Genomic DNA, 17,477 nt, shown 5'->3' with positions numbered 1-17,477 from the left:
TCTGGGAGTGAAATGAGGAGTCTTGTCAGATCAAGGCAGGTTCAGTGCTGAGCCTTTATCTCAGGCTTAGAAAAGAAGGTCCTCCTTAGGGAGCAATATGCAAATAGCCAGGTGGGGGCAACAGTGTGAGAAGAGCCAAGGGGAGGGCAAGGCCTGCTCTTCTGAGAGAAGCGACATCAGCTATGCTCTGTGTTTAGTGATAACCAACAAATTCTATGATGCCAGCAGCACTGGGAAGAAGAACCTCACTGTGAAAGTCTCGATCCAAGGGGAAGATAAGGTGTACTTGACCCTGCCACCCAAAAATAACATCAGAAACCCAGAGATATGCAGGTGTATTTCAAAGACAGTCACTGGGAAAGGATTGGACAGTTGTGTCTGGATAATAACCTTCCTCAGCTAATCTAGAGGAAGTCACAGAGTCCACCATCAGCAGCATTGATACTCAAGGGAGTTGATCAATAAGAGTACAGAGTTGAGCTAGATGAAGAGGCATTTGAAGCCCATAGTTATCAAGTTATCTGTGCAGGGATGTTAGCTACAAATGTTACCATCTCTGTTTCCGTAGGAACTTCCTACTAAGATTTAAGGTAAAGAATTGATAGGAAGAATAGAACTATCTCTTCCAAGTAGTGACCTAATATATAAGTATAAAGGAAAATGATAAAAATATTTATACTTAAAAGTGTAACTATAAATTCAATGTAACAATTTCAAATGCAATACTATCCTGTCATTCTTCTATACTGTATTTGTACAATAAACTAGTCCAGGAAGGGTGAAATTAATCAAGATGCATTGCACTCATATACTGACATGCTGAGTTGAACCCCATGGTGTAATTAACATGATTAACAAAATCCTTAGATATTTCACATCCCAATATAATTTAATAAGTCTCTGTTTATTTGGCGCATAGATGTCAGTCTCTACTTCTTGTCTCTGAAGATGCTGGGTCTGTTGTGAGGCAGAACATCACCTGGTAGCAAGAGCACATGCAGAAGGAGGCTTGTGCTGATGTCACAATGGACCCCTCTTGGCCATGCGCAGAGGTGCCTTGTGGGAAGTCTTCTTAGGTCACTGGAGGCTTTGCCCTCTTGAGGATTAAAGCTGCTCTCATGGAGTGAGTCAGTTCTCACAATAGTCACTTGTTATAAAGTGAAGACATCCATATACTTGGCCTCCTCAACTTGCATCTGGTTCTCTGTTAGCACACCATGATACCATACCTACAGTCCAACCCTCACCTGAGCACAGACAGATGCAGATACTGCATCTAGGACTTTCTGTATCTAAAGGTGTGGATTGAACAAAACTCTTCTTTATTCAGCACTTGGCCCAGTTCTTTTGTTATAGAAAAGCACTGACACAGGGGTTTGCCTGTTCTTGTGATGGGGCTTATATAGAAATGCTTTTAAATTGGCTAATTGAAGAGTAGGAAGCATCTCTCTTCCTATGGTACTCATCTTCTGAACACAGCTTCCTGAGCCTTACAGGGATCACTTGTTAACTTGCTGAAGTGCAGGCTCACATTCAGTAGATCAGAGTGTAAGTTCCACCCTGAAGGGCTCCATGCAGATGCTCCCACCTGGTTAAGTCTCCACCCAGTTACCTGGGTAACCAGCAGACCTGGAGGCAGTTACCTCCCCCTTCCCTGAGGTCTCATCCTAATCCACCTGGCCACACTCTCCAGCTCCTGCCCTAGATAAGGCAGCCCAGGAGCAGGGACCGGCCTTTCCCTCTGGCCATGTATCATCTTGGCCACAGGCCAGCAGTTCCATAATAAACTTTCTCTCCTGCCTGCCTTTCTCTCCTGCATGGCATTCTCCTCTATCTGCTATCTACTTAAAAAAAAAAAACTAACACTGAGGTAGTTTTGTAATATTGTAATTGTAATATGTTCTCAGTGATGCTGGTGATGATTCTGAATTCTGGACAAAATCTGGAAAGATTTTGGAATTTGGATTTGAATTTGGAAAGAAAATAATATTGCATCCATGTTTAATTGTGTTTGCTTCCTCTGTAGGATAAAGTAATTTTGGTTTAGAAGCATCACTTACATATTTCATGCAAATACCTCATTTTCCATGGACTGAGATTCACTTCGGCCCTTGCTATGGTTACAGGTTGCTGATAGGAAGAGGCACGTGTGAACATGATGCTGGGCAGTGCCTTCCTGGATATATTCTGAGCCTTGGGCCAGGACCTCACTGCGTCATCAGCTGTGAGCTCCTCTCATGTCTCTTCAGGAAGGGTGTTTTCCAGTACTCACTCCCTTCTCTGCTTCCCTGTGCTTATTCTATTATTATTATTATTATTATTCTATGATTCTATTATTCTTATTATTATAGGAGCTTCAAAGCCTTAAGTGACTCAATCCTTTCCATTCACAGCCGGCAAAGAAACATGTGGACAAAGATGAGAGTGGGGACAAGTGAGAATTTCACATGCATTTCTTGTTTTTCATTGTATTTTATTATATATTAGTAGTTTTACAAAAGAGCTACCATTAAACATGCCCATTTATGCAGACAATGCATCTTCATCTCTGTCATTCCTTTTATTTTTCACCCCATCTCTCTCTTTCCATCCCTTTTCTTACATTCACATTTCTTTTTATAAAAATACATTTGACATGATTAAATGTGAATTGATGACTCTGTGCACCATATGATACATGGAAGAGCCTATTCTAATTACTCTGACAAATACTGATGTAATATGGGTCAGTAATATGGGACTCTCTTGTCCTGTAAATAGAGTGAATTTTGTTTTACACAGTGATCCTCACATGCTTTTCATGATGACATTTCATCTGTCATTCTTTTAAGCAAAGACAGTTCCAAAGAGTAGAATTAATTATATAGATGAGATTTCCTAAGCCTTTAGCTTCCTTGAACCCTTTTGATTGTTATTCATGAACACAATTACCCAGAGACTGATGATAGGTAGGTAGCAGACAGACAGATGGATAGTTAAATCTATGGTAGATAGATATCGATAACAATTAAATGAAATACAAAGAAAATATGAAAATAAAGTATGTTCAATATTGTGTTATGGTATACAATGTACAGACTAGCCACTTGGGTATTTGCTATCAACTCCAGATTGTACTATCTTCTCTCTCTCTCTTCTCTCTCTCTCTCTCTCTAACTCCATCTGTCCCTCCCTCCCTCTTTTCCTCCATTCGATCCTTTCCTTCTTTCTTCCTATTTTTTTGCCATTCCTAGGTCTTGAACTCCGGACCTGAGCACTGTCCCTGACCTCCTTTATGCTCAAGGCTAGCTCTCTACCACTACAAACACAGTGGCTCAAAGCCACTTCTGGCTTTTTCTGAATTGTTTATTGGAGATAAGGGTCTTATGGGCTTTTCTACCCAGGCTGGCTTCGAACCATTATCCTCAAATCTCAGGCTCCTGAGTAGCTAGGATTACGACTGTGAGTCCTGGTGCCTGGCTGTGCTTTGTTTCTGAATGCACTTTTCTAACATCATTATCTAGGAGACTTAACATCAGACATTGGTTCTCTGTACACTGAAAGGACCTGGCTACATGCAGAGCTTTGTGATCATTGTACGTTTCTGAGCTAGAAGGCTTCTAAAGTCTCCATGGGATTCATGACTCATTCTTCTTAATCCCATGTTCCCTCTCAGAAGCCGAGCTGTCCACTAAACCAAGGCTGAAATCAACTGCAGTTTACTCTGCTTCTGAAAACCACTAATTCGTGCTGCACCCATTTCCTGGAGTTCTTAAATAAAGAAGTTTTTATGACTGGATTTAGAATTGGTGACACAAACATGCTCCAGAACTATGACATGTAGCACAGTGAAGGGTGAAGCAGAACACTGGAGCTGCACAGCTTGGAGAGGACAAGGAACAAACGCTACAGATGATGAATCCAGAGCACAGTGAGGAAGGCTCCCACATGGAGTCCAGCATGTGGGGACCCTGTGCACCCTCGTGCCTGGATGTCACAAGTGGGGAACCACTGGCAGGACATTTGCCTGACAATGAACCACCCATCTTATTGTGAGTTCGAGTGGTTGCTGCAGGTGCACAAACATAGCACTGCTTCCCACAGGCCAGTAGCTCATAGACAGGTCATTGCCAAAGTGAGATTCCTTCTGACTTTGGGCCTAAATGACCGCCTCCGTACTGACCCTGTTAATCAGCACTTCACCATTTCCCACTCTACTGGAGCCAAAGAAGACCACTATAAAACAAGTTCATGTTTTCCTGCCCCTCCCTCCGCATAGTGAGTAGGGCTTTGAAACTGGGCCTGGCTTGTGGTGAACACGCACTCCTGGGGCAGACAAGGTCTCCTGACTATGGTTCCTCAGATGTGGGTTTAAGGGAACAGTTGGAGGAATGGCTGTAAGTTGCAGGAAGAAGGGTGGATATGATGCTGGGAATCAATCAATCACTCTAATATTCAAGAAACAAGATAATCAGTCCCAGTGGCCTCAGGTGGGGAAAAGCATAAAGACTCACTGAAACTTGAACGCCAGCTCTTATGGTGGGTAATAAAGGGGGTATACTACCAATTGAACCATGTACTTTAGGTTATTTTCCAGCATTGTCCCACTTTTTGTCTGGGCCAGAACGGAGACGACTATTCTTTCACCTATACCATTTTTCATAGCTAGGATTGCAGGGATATGCCACCATCCTGGATTTTATGTTTAGATGGGCCTTACTCTCTCTTATCCAGGCTGGCTTCTGTTTCTGAAGGTGCTTTCCTATCACCATCCTCAAGGAGAGGTAGCATCAGACATTGGCTATCTGTACACTGAGAGGACCTGTACTGTACTCCTTCCAACTCCATCCTCCCAATTACTTTACTATGTGGTTGGGATTAAAGGCATGAGTTAGTACACCTGACCCATGCTCATTTCTTAACAAATATTTACAGAATCCAAGTAAATGCAAAATAATATGATCCCACAGATTAGACTAAGAGGACTGGGAGAATAGACATCATTTTCATCTCCTTTAAAATAAACTTTTGACAATAGGCTACCTCAGTTGGTAGGAATACAAGTTAGCATATCTAGTAGGGATGACAGTAGGTTGTTTCTACAAAATGTAAAAATAGACTTATCAGATGATTTGACTATCTCACTCCTGGGTGTATATGGGAAAGGAAAAGAAACCAACATACAAAGTGACATTTATAAAGGCATTTCTACATGTCTATATTTATTGTGACATTGTTTACACTAGTGAAAATTTTTATTCAGTGAAGTGTCCTACAAAGATAATAGAATAGAGAAAAGTGATCCATATATATATATATATAATATACATATATATCATGCATAAAGAATCAGAAAATCCTATTTTGCAGCAAAATGGATAAAACTGGAGCACAGCTTATTAAACAAAATAATCAAAACAAAGATCATTGTGTATACTGCTTCGCACTCAAGAAAATTTTTAAAAATAAAATAGAATAATGTTTCCATGGGGCTGAAAAGAGCACAGGGTCAGAGAGCAGGAAGTTGAACACAGAAGAAAAGTGGAAGGAAATGATCATTGTACATAATCGATTCATATGGAAAATCCCAGAAACCCATTAATAAGTACAGTACATATGTTAATAAAAATAGGTTATTGGAAAATAAATGAATAAAATCTGAAGCAATGAATCAATTCTTTTTATTAAAGACAATTCCTGCTTAATATACTGAGGTATTTGTTTTATTGTTGCATGAATATCAACTGCTTCCACAATGAAGACTCTTCAACTATGTACTGGTGGTGTCTGAGAACCTCCTGAACAGGTGGAGGCAGAAGCAGGAGCAACTGGGCAGCCCAGCCTCTCACTTCTGATGCCCTCTGAGGTTTTTGTTATGTATGTATCACTGTGGGAGGAACACTATAAGCTTGTTGGCAGTAATAAGTGGCAGCATCTTCAGGCTGCAGGCTGCTGATGGTGAGAGTGAACTCTGTTCCAGATTGACTCCCACTGAACCTCGATGGGACCCCAGATTCCAATACATCTGCAGCATAGATCAGGAGTTTAGGGGCTTTCTCTTGTTGCTGCTGGTACCAGGCTAATCTGTAACCAATGCTCTCACTGGCCCTGCAAGTGATGGTGGCTGTGTCTCCTACAGACACAGACAGTGAGGATGGAGACTGGGTCATCTGGACGTCACACCTGGCTCCTGTGTGGAAACATGAAACATGACTAATCAAGTTATAAGAAGTCTTCGCTGAAGAGTGAAGCATCATGGATCACACAGACCTGTGTTAATAACCAGCATTTTCCTTCCTTACCTGGGAGCCAGAGAAGCAGGAGCCCCAGAAGCTGAGCAGGGGTCCTCATGTCCATGCTGGGTGCTGACTGGGACTGAAGGCTGCACAGGGTGTGAGCAGCCTATGAAGAAGTCCTGAGGGGCATGGGCTGTGCTGTTGGCACATGCAAATCAGCAGCATCTGGGCAGGGTTAAGCACAGCTATTCAGCTGCCTCATCTCAGCAACTGCACATTCTGAGTCTCAGGGGGCCTAGGTCATCAACAGAATAGGTTGTAGCCACAGAAGAGAATCACCAAATTGCCTTCCTGTTGGTTGGTCATGCCAGTGGTCCATTTGAGGATCAAAGCTTCTTCCCTTTTGGGGCTGGGGATATAGCCTAGTGGCAAGAGTGCCTGCCTCGGATACACGAGGCCCTAGGTTCGATTCCCCAGCACCACATATACAGAAAACGGCGAGAAGTGGCGCTGTGGCTCAAGTGGCAGAGTGCTAGCCTTGAGCGGGAAGAAGCCAGGGACAGTGCTCAGGCCCTGAGTCCAAGGCCCAGGACTGGCAAAAAAAAAAAAGCTTCTTCCCTTTTATTTCCTTATCTCTGAGGCAAAACCTGTCCACTGGAATGTTAGTTCCAGAAATTTACAGACTTTTGGGGAACACAAATTTGGCACGTGTCTTTATTATACAGAACACAAAGTCTTGGAATTGCTCTGATTCACTGATAATCTTTATGTGGCAACTTATCAGCACTGCTGTCCTGTAATGAAATCCATGGAGGTGAAATAAGAAAGTGGAGCTGTTGCATTGATTAAAAGAAAAACTCCTAGAATTATGTATGATGTGCTGGTCAGCCTCAGTTTTCCTCCATCTCTGAATGTTTAGATGATCCATAAAAGCAAACTCTTTCAGTGATTTTTCTCCTTTCATGCCTGAACATTTTTTTACTAACCTAGCCTTGTGTATAATTTCAAATGTTGATGTTTGAAGTACTCATATTATTCCTCCTGGGTTTTAAAAATCTTCACCCCAGCTACTATATTCAGAAGGAAGAACTCTCCTGAAAAAGAGGATAAAATCAGGTTATTCTGGGACCTACCATGTTGACTAAACCTTCACTTGTCTCCTCCACTTGGGGGTATCTTCCAGTTACTAACAGGACACCGGGCTCCACACTTTCTTAAAGGTATTGGGCCCAAGAAGAGTAAGTAGAACTCTAAAAATGGAGCATCATGTTGGAATCCATGAACAGATATTTGTAACCAACAGCACATGGACATGTCATCCATATTGGGAGGAGGGTATGTGCTGCTTAGAAGCAAGAGTGAGGAGAGCTGATGGTCTATGCCAGGGAGAAATAGCGTTGTAGGTTCCGAGATGGAGTGACACCGGAGGACATCCGTATGTGTGGGATTCGCCTGTGCAGTTCTCAGGGTCCAGGATGTCGCTACTGTATGGGACGCAAAGTTGGCTCGCTTTTCCAGGATTATCAGAGCCTGCGGAGTGCATGAACAAATTGGGAGAGGGGATGTTTAATATGACTGTATAAGTGGCAGTGGCACCGGGAGATTCATACCATCCTGAAAAGCTGTGGATAATGTGGCTAAATGTATGAGGAATAATTTGATCCAATATTTCTGCTCTTGGGAAAAGAAATGCAATCTAAGTACATGAAAAGTTTGTCTAACCTCAGTAACACATTTTCTGGATATTAAACTGGATATTTTGTGGGAAAAGAGAAAAAACTTATCTAATGTTTTATTTAAGAATAACATATTGCTGTGCATCCAAGTGGATAAATCACCATAAATTCACATATGTATGTATGTATATATGTATGTGTATGTCTGTATATATGAATGTACATAAATAAATGTACATATACACATACATGAATAGTTGAATGTCTACATGGATGGATAATTTTCCCTAGCCTTTAAGTAATGGTGGTCTAGCTCCAATAACTGATAGCACAATCACTAATAAACTTCCAGGCTATTTTCTCATAAAGGAAACCAGTGAATATCCCCAAAATAATTGATCCTGTACCAAAAATAAGAAAAGAGCAAGATGAGTTTGGATCATTTTGTTCCATAACCTAAGAATTCCTGGTGGTGAGGTAAAATAAAGAGTGGGGAGAAATAAGCTAGCAAGGGATTCCCACTGGACAATTTTGAGGCAATTTGAATAACAAATAAATACTAATATACTCCATTAAATAAATTGTAAATCCTTGGGTTCACAGTGATAGTTCCATAAGAAGTGGGATATGTGTAAACCATCCAAAAATTTCCATATATCCTCACAAGTTTTAAAGGGAAATGAGCAACTATGTAGCAGAGAAATCCAGCAGTCATCACCTTAATCTAGAATTGAAATGAAGATCATCAGTAGTGGTGATTCAAACCATGGGCCACCAGGGTTTGACACCATAAAAAGAACACAGCATCACTTCTGGATTTTGCTCACATATACCCATTAATGAATGTACCCTGAGGGGGAAAATGCACAAATCTAATTTGAGGGACATTCAGCAACATGGATGGAGTGTGGTCACCAAGAGAAATAAGACACGAGACTGAAGACCAGACTGAAAAACTGTTCCTTGGTGGCTTGATTATTGGGATGTGGTCTGACTAATTTGCCCCGACAAACCTGGAATTACATTCCTAGCGTTCTCTTCTTCCCGGGGAGTTTGAGCTACAGATGTGAGCCATCATAGCCAATAATTTATTCTTTTGCATGGTTTTTCTGTGTCTTGTGATCATTCATCTACAGCCCATTTCTTAGCAAGTTTATAATAATTGTATGCATATTGACTAAAATTAAGGATTTAATGTACATATTTGGTTAGGAATCTGTGACTTCAAACAGAGATCCTTTTGAAAATGTGTCAGAGTTAGCTTTTCTGTAGAAAACGGTAACATATACAATTTTGGGCCACTGCTTTCATCCTGCTAGAAAATAAGAATACATTTAATTACCTTGTCAGCATACATTAGCTGTACAAGAAGGATTTCATTGTGACATTTCCACACATGCATAGGATGTACTCCATGAATTTCATATCCTTTATCCTTCATCCTTATCCTCACATTTTCCTCTTAAAACAGTTTTAACAGGTGCAACTGCCCATGTTAATGCATGCCAATGGAACAGTTCAGTCATAGACACCGTCAATTACTCTCCACATTCTTAGTCCTTCCTCCCTCTGATATCAACAGAGCCTATTTTATTTGTCTGTCATTCATTTCTTTAGTATATACTAATTGTATCAAGGGCTTTCACCATTGTATTTCACTTGTGCATATTTTCTTTTCATTTCATTTTGCTGGTCTTGGGCTTTGAATCTGGGAATGGCCACTGTCCCTAAGATATTTTGCTCAATGCTATTCCCCTACTACTTGTGTCACAGATCCACTTCCAGCTTTTTTTTGTGATTGGAGATAAATGTCTCACAGACTTTCCTTCCCAGGCTGGCTTTGAACCATAATCCTCAAATCTCATCTTCCTGAGTAGGTAGAATTCAAGGCATGAGCTACCAGTTCCTCTTTTTCTAACTCTACTCATGTAGGAGATGAGGAGACACAATGTGGTCTAGGATGCCCACAGCCCACTTCTCTTGAGTAATGGTGTTGCTCGGGCCGGGGTGGGGCGGGGGCAGTAAAAGAAGGGAGGGTTGGAAGTGGGAATCTCAGGAATCAGGCAAGAACAGCATGAGAAGCATTTGTTCACTGTCTGCCCTTTGAATGTGGTTCTTTATACTGACGATAAAAATAAATGAATACAATGTTCTACCATAGCTCAGGACTTGAAGGCATTTCATCTTCTGTCCCCCAGAGGGAGCTGTGGCACCTTAAATCTCTTGGCCACAGGGATTTGGTGGGATATGAGATGTCACAGTAGAAGCTAGTTGTCTTGAGGTGCAGTGACAAGGAGCATTCCTAAGTATGTGAGAACTTACTTTTGGAGATAGTATTTTCCCTGATGGACATCTACAAAGTCTGCTTTGGATGTATTGGGTGCATGTGTTATTATTAAAATAGAAAAGAGACTACATAGTGCACTGTCTTCTTATTCTATCCAGACAGGAAGCTGTTCCATGTATTAGCATGGACATGTCTCACCATTTTTGGTAGTTATATACCAAGAATTTTATTGATTATGCTGCATAAATCTATGTTTTAAAGTTGACTATATTATTTGAAAAGAAACTATGGTACATGATATAAATTACATAATACATTAAGAAGTTTTGCTAAATATTACTGAAAATGAGGCTTTTAAGTTCATTGCCAGACACCTGTCAGGCATACGTTTATATTTCCAGGAGTAATAGCCCCTTTCTCTCCCTTTTCATTATTTATCCTAAGATTTCACTGCCCATGCACTAATCTTTCACACTCTGATACTTAGCAAGGGCTCCTCAGGTCCAACAAATGGGCGCTTAGAAGTTTAACAGACTTTCTACGACCAAGAGTCTGAGAGCATCTTACAGGTGAACAGCAACAAAATGGTGTCACAACCGCAACTCCTCAGCTCCCAGCTGCTCTGTGTCTCACATGAGTGTGTACACAGCCATGTATTTCTAATACTGCAAAGACTATTGTAGTACATTGACAATATCTTATATCTTTAAATATGTAGAAAAAATTTCATCTGAACTTTTTAAATGTTTGTGAATAAATGAAAGCTACAGATAGATAACTAGAGAGCTAGAAAGAAAGAAAAAGTAGATAGATTTCTCAGGTTTTAATGTCATAGGATACTAATTTATTCTTGTGATTGAAATACTTCATTTTGATAATATAACAATTTATTATCTAACATATTTATGTGACTCATAGGATTATGAAGATTTGATTGAGAGGAATCTTTTGTAATTCTTCACTTTCTCTGTTGTGTGGGGTAACTCTGTGTTCTCCATGTTACAGTTCGTACTTGTTAATTTCAAACAGCACAAGGGCATGGTGACTGTGATCAATAAGTACTGGACACTCGAATGGGCATGGTACACTGTAGCCTCCTGTGCAACCCTTGCAGTTTCAGAGAAAAAAACTTGTGAGAATTATCCTCCTCAATCTGAAAATAGTTCATATGGCAAATAAAACATGTTGGTAAAAGAACATTGTACTGGGGCTGGGATGTAGCCGAGTGGCAAATCACTTGCCAAGCATTGCAACCTCCTGAGTTTGATCCCCAGTACCAGAAAAGTTAAAAGAACACTGTTTTGGTACGAATTATGAGTCCATTGACTATGTCATAAACAGGTGGTGTTAATAATTACTCACATAAAACTTCACCTAAAAACAGAATATGCAATGCTTTCTAAATCAAGGTGCTAAAAAGTAAAACTAACAAAGTGAAAATTATGAATATATGCTTGTTCCTGAATAGAATATTTGAAATAGACACCTCAGACTAGAAATGTTCAAATGGTGCTAACTTTTACAAAGATCCATCTGTATCAGTGGCCTGGGTGCTCTACTAAGTATCCAGGACAAAGTGGCAGGCAAGGAGGATCAGTCTGGTCCCAGGAACCAGGACGACCTCATTCCTTTGGCTGAATAACTCCTTGCAAAAGAAGAAGTCTCCACAATGGTGCATGAACTGTAACTGAGGCACTATGGAGACATAAAGTAGCAGCCAGTCCCCCTGAATTGCACAGCACCTGAATTTCACCCAGACTCTGAGAGTCAGAAAAGCCATGCATATGGAAGCAGCACCACCCCAAGCAGGGATGATTTTGTTGAGGGCTGTATCACTGTGGGAGAAATCTCTCCAGCTTACATGCAGTAAAAAACCCCCCAATCTCCTCAGCCTTCACCCTGGCCATTATGACTGTGAAATCTGTTCCTAACCCACTGCCAATGAACCTGTCTGGGAGCCCCCAAAATCTCAGTGGGAACTCCCACAGATCAGTTGCAGGGAGGCAGGCCTGGCTTTGCAGGTTTCTGGCTTCTGTACCATTCCAAATAGGTGTCTCCATTGCCATGCATGAAGCTCTGACTAGATCTGCAAGAAATGGAGGCTGGCTCTCCAGGGAGGATGAGCAGGGAGAGTGGAGTCTGGGTCATCACAGTAATCCCACTGGATCCTGACATGAGAGAAAATGACAATGTTATGTACGAGTAGTATGTGGAATTTAAATATCTCCCTTTGGGCATTTTTAGGCTTTATAATTTCAGGTGATATTCATTTAAGCAAAAAATGTTCAATTTTTTAAAAAAAAATTAGCATTGCAAAGGCACAATTAAAAAAAGAAAGCCTGTAGACTTCATGCAATCTCTTTCTGTGCAAGAGTCTTCCATTAGAAAAACAAACAAGAAACTCCCTGGAGAATCCTCCTGCCCCTTACAGGTCTGAACATCTCAGGGTCATCCTGGAGCATGAGCATGCACACATGACATGCAGACAGAGGGTAGGATTGCTTCTGTGAGCCAAATTGCAGAGAATCATCACATGGTTCCCCGAGAAATTCATACTCTTTGTCTGGGAGAGATTGGCTGTGACTACCATGCAAACTGCAGAACAAAGCTCATACTAAATGAAACAGGAAGAAGGTAGCTGCCTGCTATGTGGGTGAGAAAGTCACCTGGTAAATTACATGAGATGAATTCATAGAGCGCAAAGAGGGATCTCAAGAGGCACCTGCTGGAGTGGGTTGAACGCAGCCAGGCTCCAAGGATAGCACCTGAAATTCCTAGGATCCGTGCTCCAGGGCTGGCTTCAGCAAAGTGTAGACATGAGGCTTGTGAATTTCAAGTCCACACAGACTTCAGGCACCAGAATACACAGGACAGTTTGGAATGTTTGTCTCAAATCAGAGCTGAGGGCAGGCTAACCATGCCCTGGGTTGTGAAGGAAGGAGCTGCATGGCTGAGAGAAGAGGCTGAGGACCAGGGGGAAGGGAGAGAAGGAGAACAGCAGACTTCTCCATGGATCTCCCTGGAAGAAGGAAGTGCACTTGGGAAGGCAAGGGCTTTTATAGTGTGGACCATGAACCCCAATGAGATCTGGCACCAAAATGAAAGCCTGAGAGACCCAGACTTCAGAGCAGGGCTAAAATCCACTGGAGTCTGTTCCTATCAGAACAGAGAGGAACAGTCCACAAATGAAGGAACACAGAAGTTATATGTGTATTATTTACGTGTTGTACTTTACCTATTAAAAGAATATGTTAATAAACATAATTTTAATGGTTAAACTCATCATTTGAAATCCTGACACTGTTAAAGAACTCTGGGGTACAATAGACAGTCACCAGTGGCCCTTCCTCGCTCTTAGCCTGAGTGTCATGAAGTTCAGAACCCCGGCGGTGCCCTTGAGGACAAGCAGTGATTTGCTCACTGCAGAGGACTCTGGGGACCTTCTGGGAACAGCAGTGAGACTACAGCCCCCTCCGACCTCCCACGACTGGACGTGGTAGGTGCACACTTTCCCTTCTGGGTGTGCATCTGGTGGGCCCGCCCTCCTTCCCTCACCTTTATGACCTGCACTTACTGACTTCACTACAAGAATCCTGGTGGAAGGGTCAGCCTTGTCATGTGTGACTACACTTTACAAAGTAAAATAGGAAATGGTCAAAAACTCAAATATGGGCAGGCATGACCCCCCCCCCCACACACACACACACAATGTTATGGTCCTACATTCCTTGTATGACATGGAAACTTGCACTGAGCCCCCCTTCAGGCTCCTGTTTACAAGGCGAAACAGGCAGCATCTCCCCTCCTTTCCCTGAATGAGACATCTTGCCTTCTAACCAGGACACTGTTAACCTTCTTGCTGACCACCCACGTGCTGGGAAGCAGGGAGGAAAGCAGGACATGAGGTCCACAAGAATTGTTCACTGACATCAAATTGGGAAGACAAAAGTCAATACTGGTCAAGCAGGCTATTTAGTGCATGGTGTTCTCTGCAGATAACCAAACAGGACTCACAAGGACACACTCATGCTCCATGCAGACACACTGGGGCTGCTGGAGCCTGAGTCATCCTTTTTTTCTTTTTCTCTTTGCTTCTTTTTACAAGGTCAAAGTTTGGTGTGTTAGTTCGCCTTGTCTACCATAAGGAACAAAAATAGCTGAAGCAGACTTTACTAATCGACTAGAATTTATTTTTTTACCAAAGTTCTGGAGGTTGGGGAAATGCAAGAGCTGACTGCCCTGAGGGCTTGATGTTGGAGAGGAGAGCTAGAGGCAGAGCGTCTTGCGATTTTTTTCCTCTAATGACACAAGTGATATGGAGTTTTCTCTTCCCTATTCTACCTCCTTTAAAAATTTATCTTTAAGTAATTGTACAAAGGAGTTGCCATCCAACAGGTTATGAATATAATGCATCATGTTCAATATCACCCCTTTTATAGTTCTCTCCCATCCTTCCCAAACAGCCACTTTCCTCAATTTTCTTAAGTTTTAAGATGTGTATTAGATTTTATGACTGCATTCTTCCTCTTCCTTCTTAACCTTCATTTCCTTGATCAGGTCACTTTTCCATATATACACACAGAGGAGGACACAACTCCTTCTCTTAGAGATGGCTTTGGTGCCATAGAGAAGGCAGGGGTAGAGGCAATGTCACGCTTCCAGACTCAGAAACAACAAGGACAGAGGCTTTTCCCCAAATCCATCTGCTAGGAGGTACTCCCTAAATGTGAGTTTGTGTTTGGGGCTGTTCTCTGTTCAGGGTTCCTGTGGGTGTCGCTAGTGACAGCAGAACCTCCTATTTCTCTGCTATTTCTCAGATAGGCAGCTCTGTGTGAGCAGTGTGGTGAGTGCCCTCTAATGGTCATACTGTAGAATTGCATCTTGTAAGTTTACAGAAGCTAGATGTTATTATTCCTCCCTTCTTCTTCTTCCATTTTTTTCTACATTTCCTTTAGCATATATTCCTTATCCAAAGGAGTCTTATTACTGAACTTTCACGAATACATGTAATTTATTTGCTCATTCTTTCCACCCATACTTTATTCTCTTACAATCCTTTGATGACTCTTATACTGATTACATCCATATATTGCACTTCAGCTACATCCACCACCAAACTCTCCTGTCCTTATCCCCCCCCCCCATTACTGGTTTCCCTCCCCAGACACAAACACAGTTCCTCTATACATTTATCTCAGTCTCTCTGTCCTTCCTCATCTCTCTCATTCTCTCCCTCCCTCTCCCTATCCCTCCCCTCACACCTGCATGCACACACAAAAGTGTACACACATGCTTATCCACGTACTGTGTCTCCAGTGTTGTTTCCAAGTACATGTACCAAGAGTTAAATAGATGTCTTTCTTTAGCTGGAACACCAAGAGATCAATTAATATTTTTAGGGATAGAGAACATTTGTTTTTGCCAAGAAAAATTTTGTTATTTTTTATGCAATTAGTTATTTAATAATAGTTGTTTATTGTTTATTATGTTTAAGTGGTTGTACAAAGGATTTTCCATTTGGCAAGAAGTTGTTGAATGCAATGTATCTTTTTAATTGTTATTATAGAGTTGATCTACAGAGGGGTTACATTTGCATGAATCAGGTAATAAGTAATGAGTATAATTTTTTGAACCATGTCTCCCTTTCTGTCACTGTCTCCCAGTGGGAAAGCCATACCATCCCCTCCCATAAAATATCCAGTTCATTTTCCACATAGCATCCAGTGAGTATCACTGTTGTATTTGCTCATCTTTGTTAGACCTTTTATATGCCCTCCATCGCACTCCCAAATACAAACAAATCAAAAGGAAAAGAAAACCAAAATAGCCACATATAGCTTGATCACTGTCACCTCTTTCAACATTCTCATCATTCTTTGGTCAAACAAAATGATCACTCGCTGTGAGTTAGCCTTGGACAGTGACCAGAGTCCACCAGAAGCATGCATGTTTGAACTGTCACGTATCAAATTATGTTCTACTGCATGTTCCCTACCTCTATAAATTAGGTCACTGTCTTCCAACAAAATGTTGTGCAATGACAATGCCCATGTCTGAGCTGCCTAACATAGTGGTCATCAGTCACATATGGCTATTAAGTGGTTGAAATGTAATGAATGCAAAGGAAATGAGTAATTTCTAATTAGTGTAAAATTAAAATGTAAGCACACATGTGCTGCTGGTGTTTATTATGAGAGACAGCACATTTTATCAAGAATATTCATGAACGTTATGACGACAATCAGGCTGATGATTATTAGCTTAGTCTGTTCCACAGCCCTGGGGGCTCCAGGCTGCCGCTGGTGAGAGTGACATCATTGTCTCATGCACTGTCACTCAGCTGTGAGGGGAACCTGGGCCTTCACATGGAAACTCACTAAATACATTGCTCAGGTTTCCATTTTTCTCTTTGAACCACTTTAGGTAGGTTTTCTAACCTTGTCATCTATTTTAAAATTTGTGCCAGCACCGGGGCTCTCCTTTAGCTTTTTCACTCAAGGTTGGTGCTCAACCACTTGAGCCAGAGCTTCACTACTGGCTTTTGGATGGTTGATTGGTGATAACAGTCTTATATTCTGGTGGCATACACTTGTAACCATAGCTATTCAAGAGGCTGAGAACTGACAATTGTGGTTTGAAATCAGCTTAGTCAGGAAAGTCCATGAAACTCCCAAGTGAAATTGGAGCTGTGGTTTAGGTGGTAAAGTGTCTTGACTAAAAAAGCTCAGGGACAGCACCCAGGCCCTAAATTCAGTCCTCAGGACTAGCAGACACACACATACACACACACACACACACACACACACACACACACACACAGAGTCTCGTTTTTTGTATTTTTTTTTGCCTGAGGTTGTTGTTGGCTTTGACTACAATCTACAGATCTTAGCCTCCCAGTCGCTAGGATTGCAGGTATAAGCTACTTGTTCCCAGCTAACTTTGAAAAGTTTTGTAGATACTGCAGGTGTTAATGATTCTTGCAGCATGAAAGAAATCTCAGATCTTACAAATGTAGGCTTTTATTGAAGGAAGCATTCCAAATATGTTTACTTTGAGAACTATGTTCTTTATCAAATTTGCACTCAGTTTCATATTTTTGCTCTTTCCATAGGTTTTCTGAATCTCCTGAGTTTTAGTATTTTATTTTTGCTTTTTTTTGTCATGATATTTTCTAATATGCCTTTTGATTTCTTCTTAGACCAACTTCCTAGGCCAGCACTCTACCACTAAGCCACATTCCCAGCCTTCTTAGACCAACTTAAAAAAATCCATTTAGTGACACTGTACAAAAATGTAGAC

The 17,477-nt window shown here is 41.4% G+C and overlaps 1 gene segment (V, D, J or C); it reads right to left on the bottom strand.

The window, feature by feature from the left end:
- Positions 1 to 5,852: 5,852 nt before the first annotated feature.
- On the bottom strand, positions 5,853 to 6,370 carry LOC125356183. The segment is given in 2 exon segments: positions 5,853 to 6,169; positions 6,282 to 6,370. Coding segments are annotated over 2 exon segments (372 nt in total).
- Between the last annotated feature and the right edge of the window lie 11,107 nt (positions 6,371 to 17,477).

Source organism: Perognathus longimembris, chromosome 8, assembly GCF_023159225.1.
Source record: "Perognathus longimembris pacificus isolate PPM17 chromosome 8, ASM2315922v1, whole genome shotgun sequence".
Classification (NCBI taxonomy): Eukaryota; Metazoa; Chordata; class Mammalia; order Rodentia; family Heteromyidae; genus Perognathus; species Perognathus longimembris.
The sequence above is the reverse complement of the archived record's forward strand: the minus strand, read 5'-3'. Positions and strand labels throughout refer to the sequence as shown.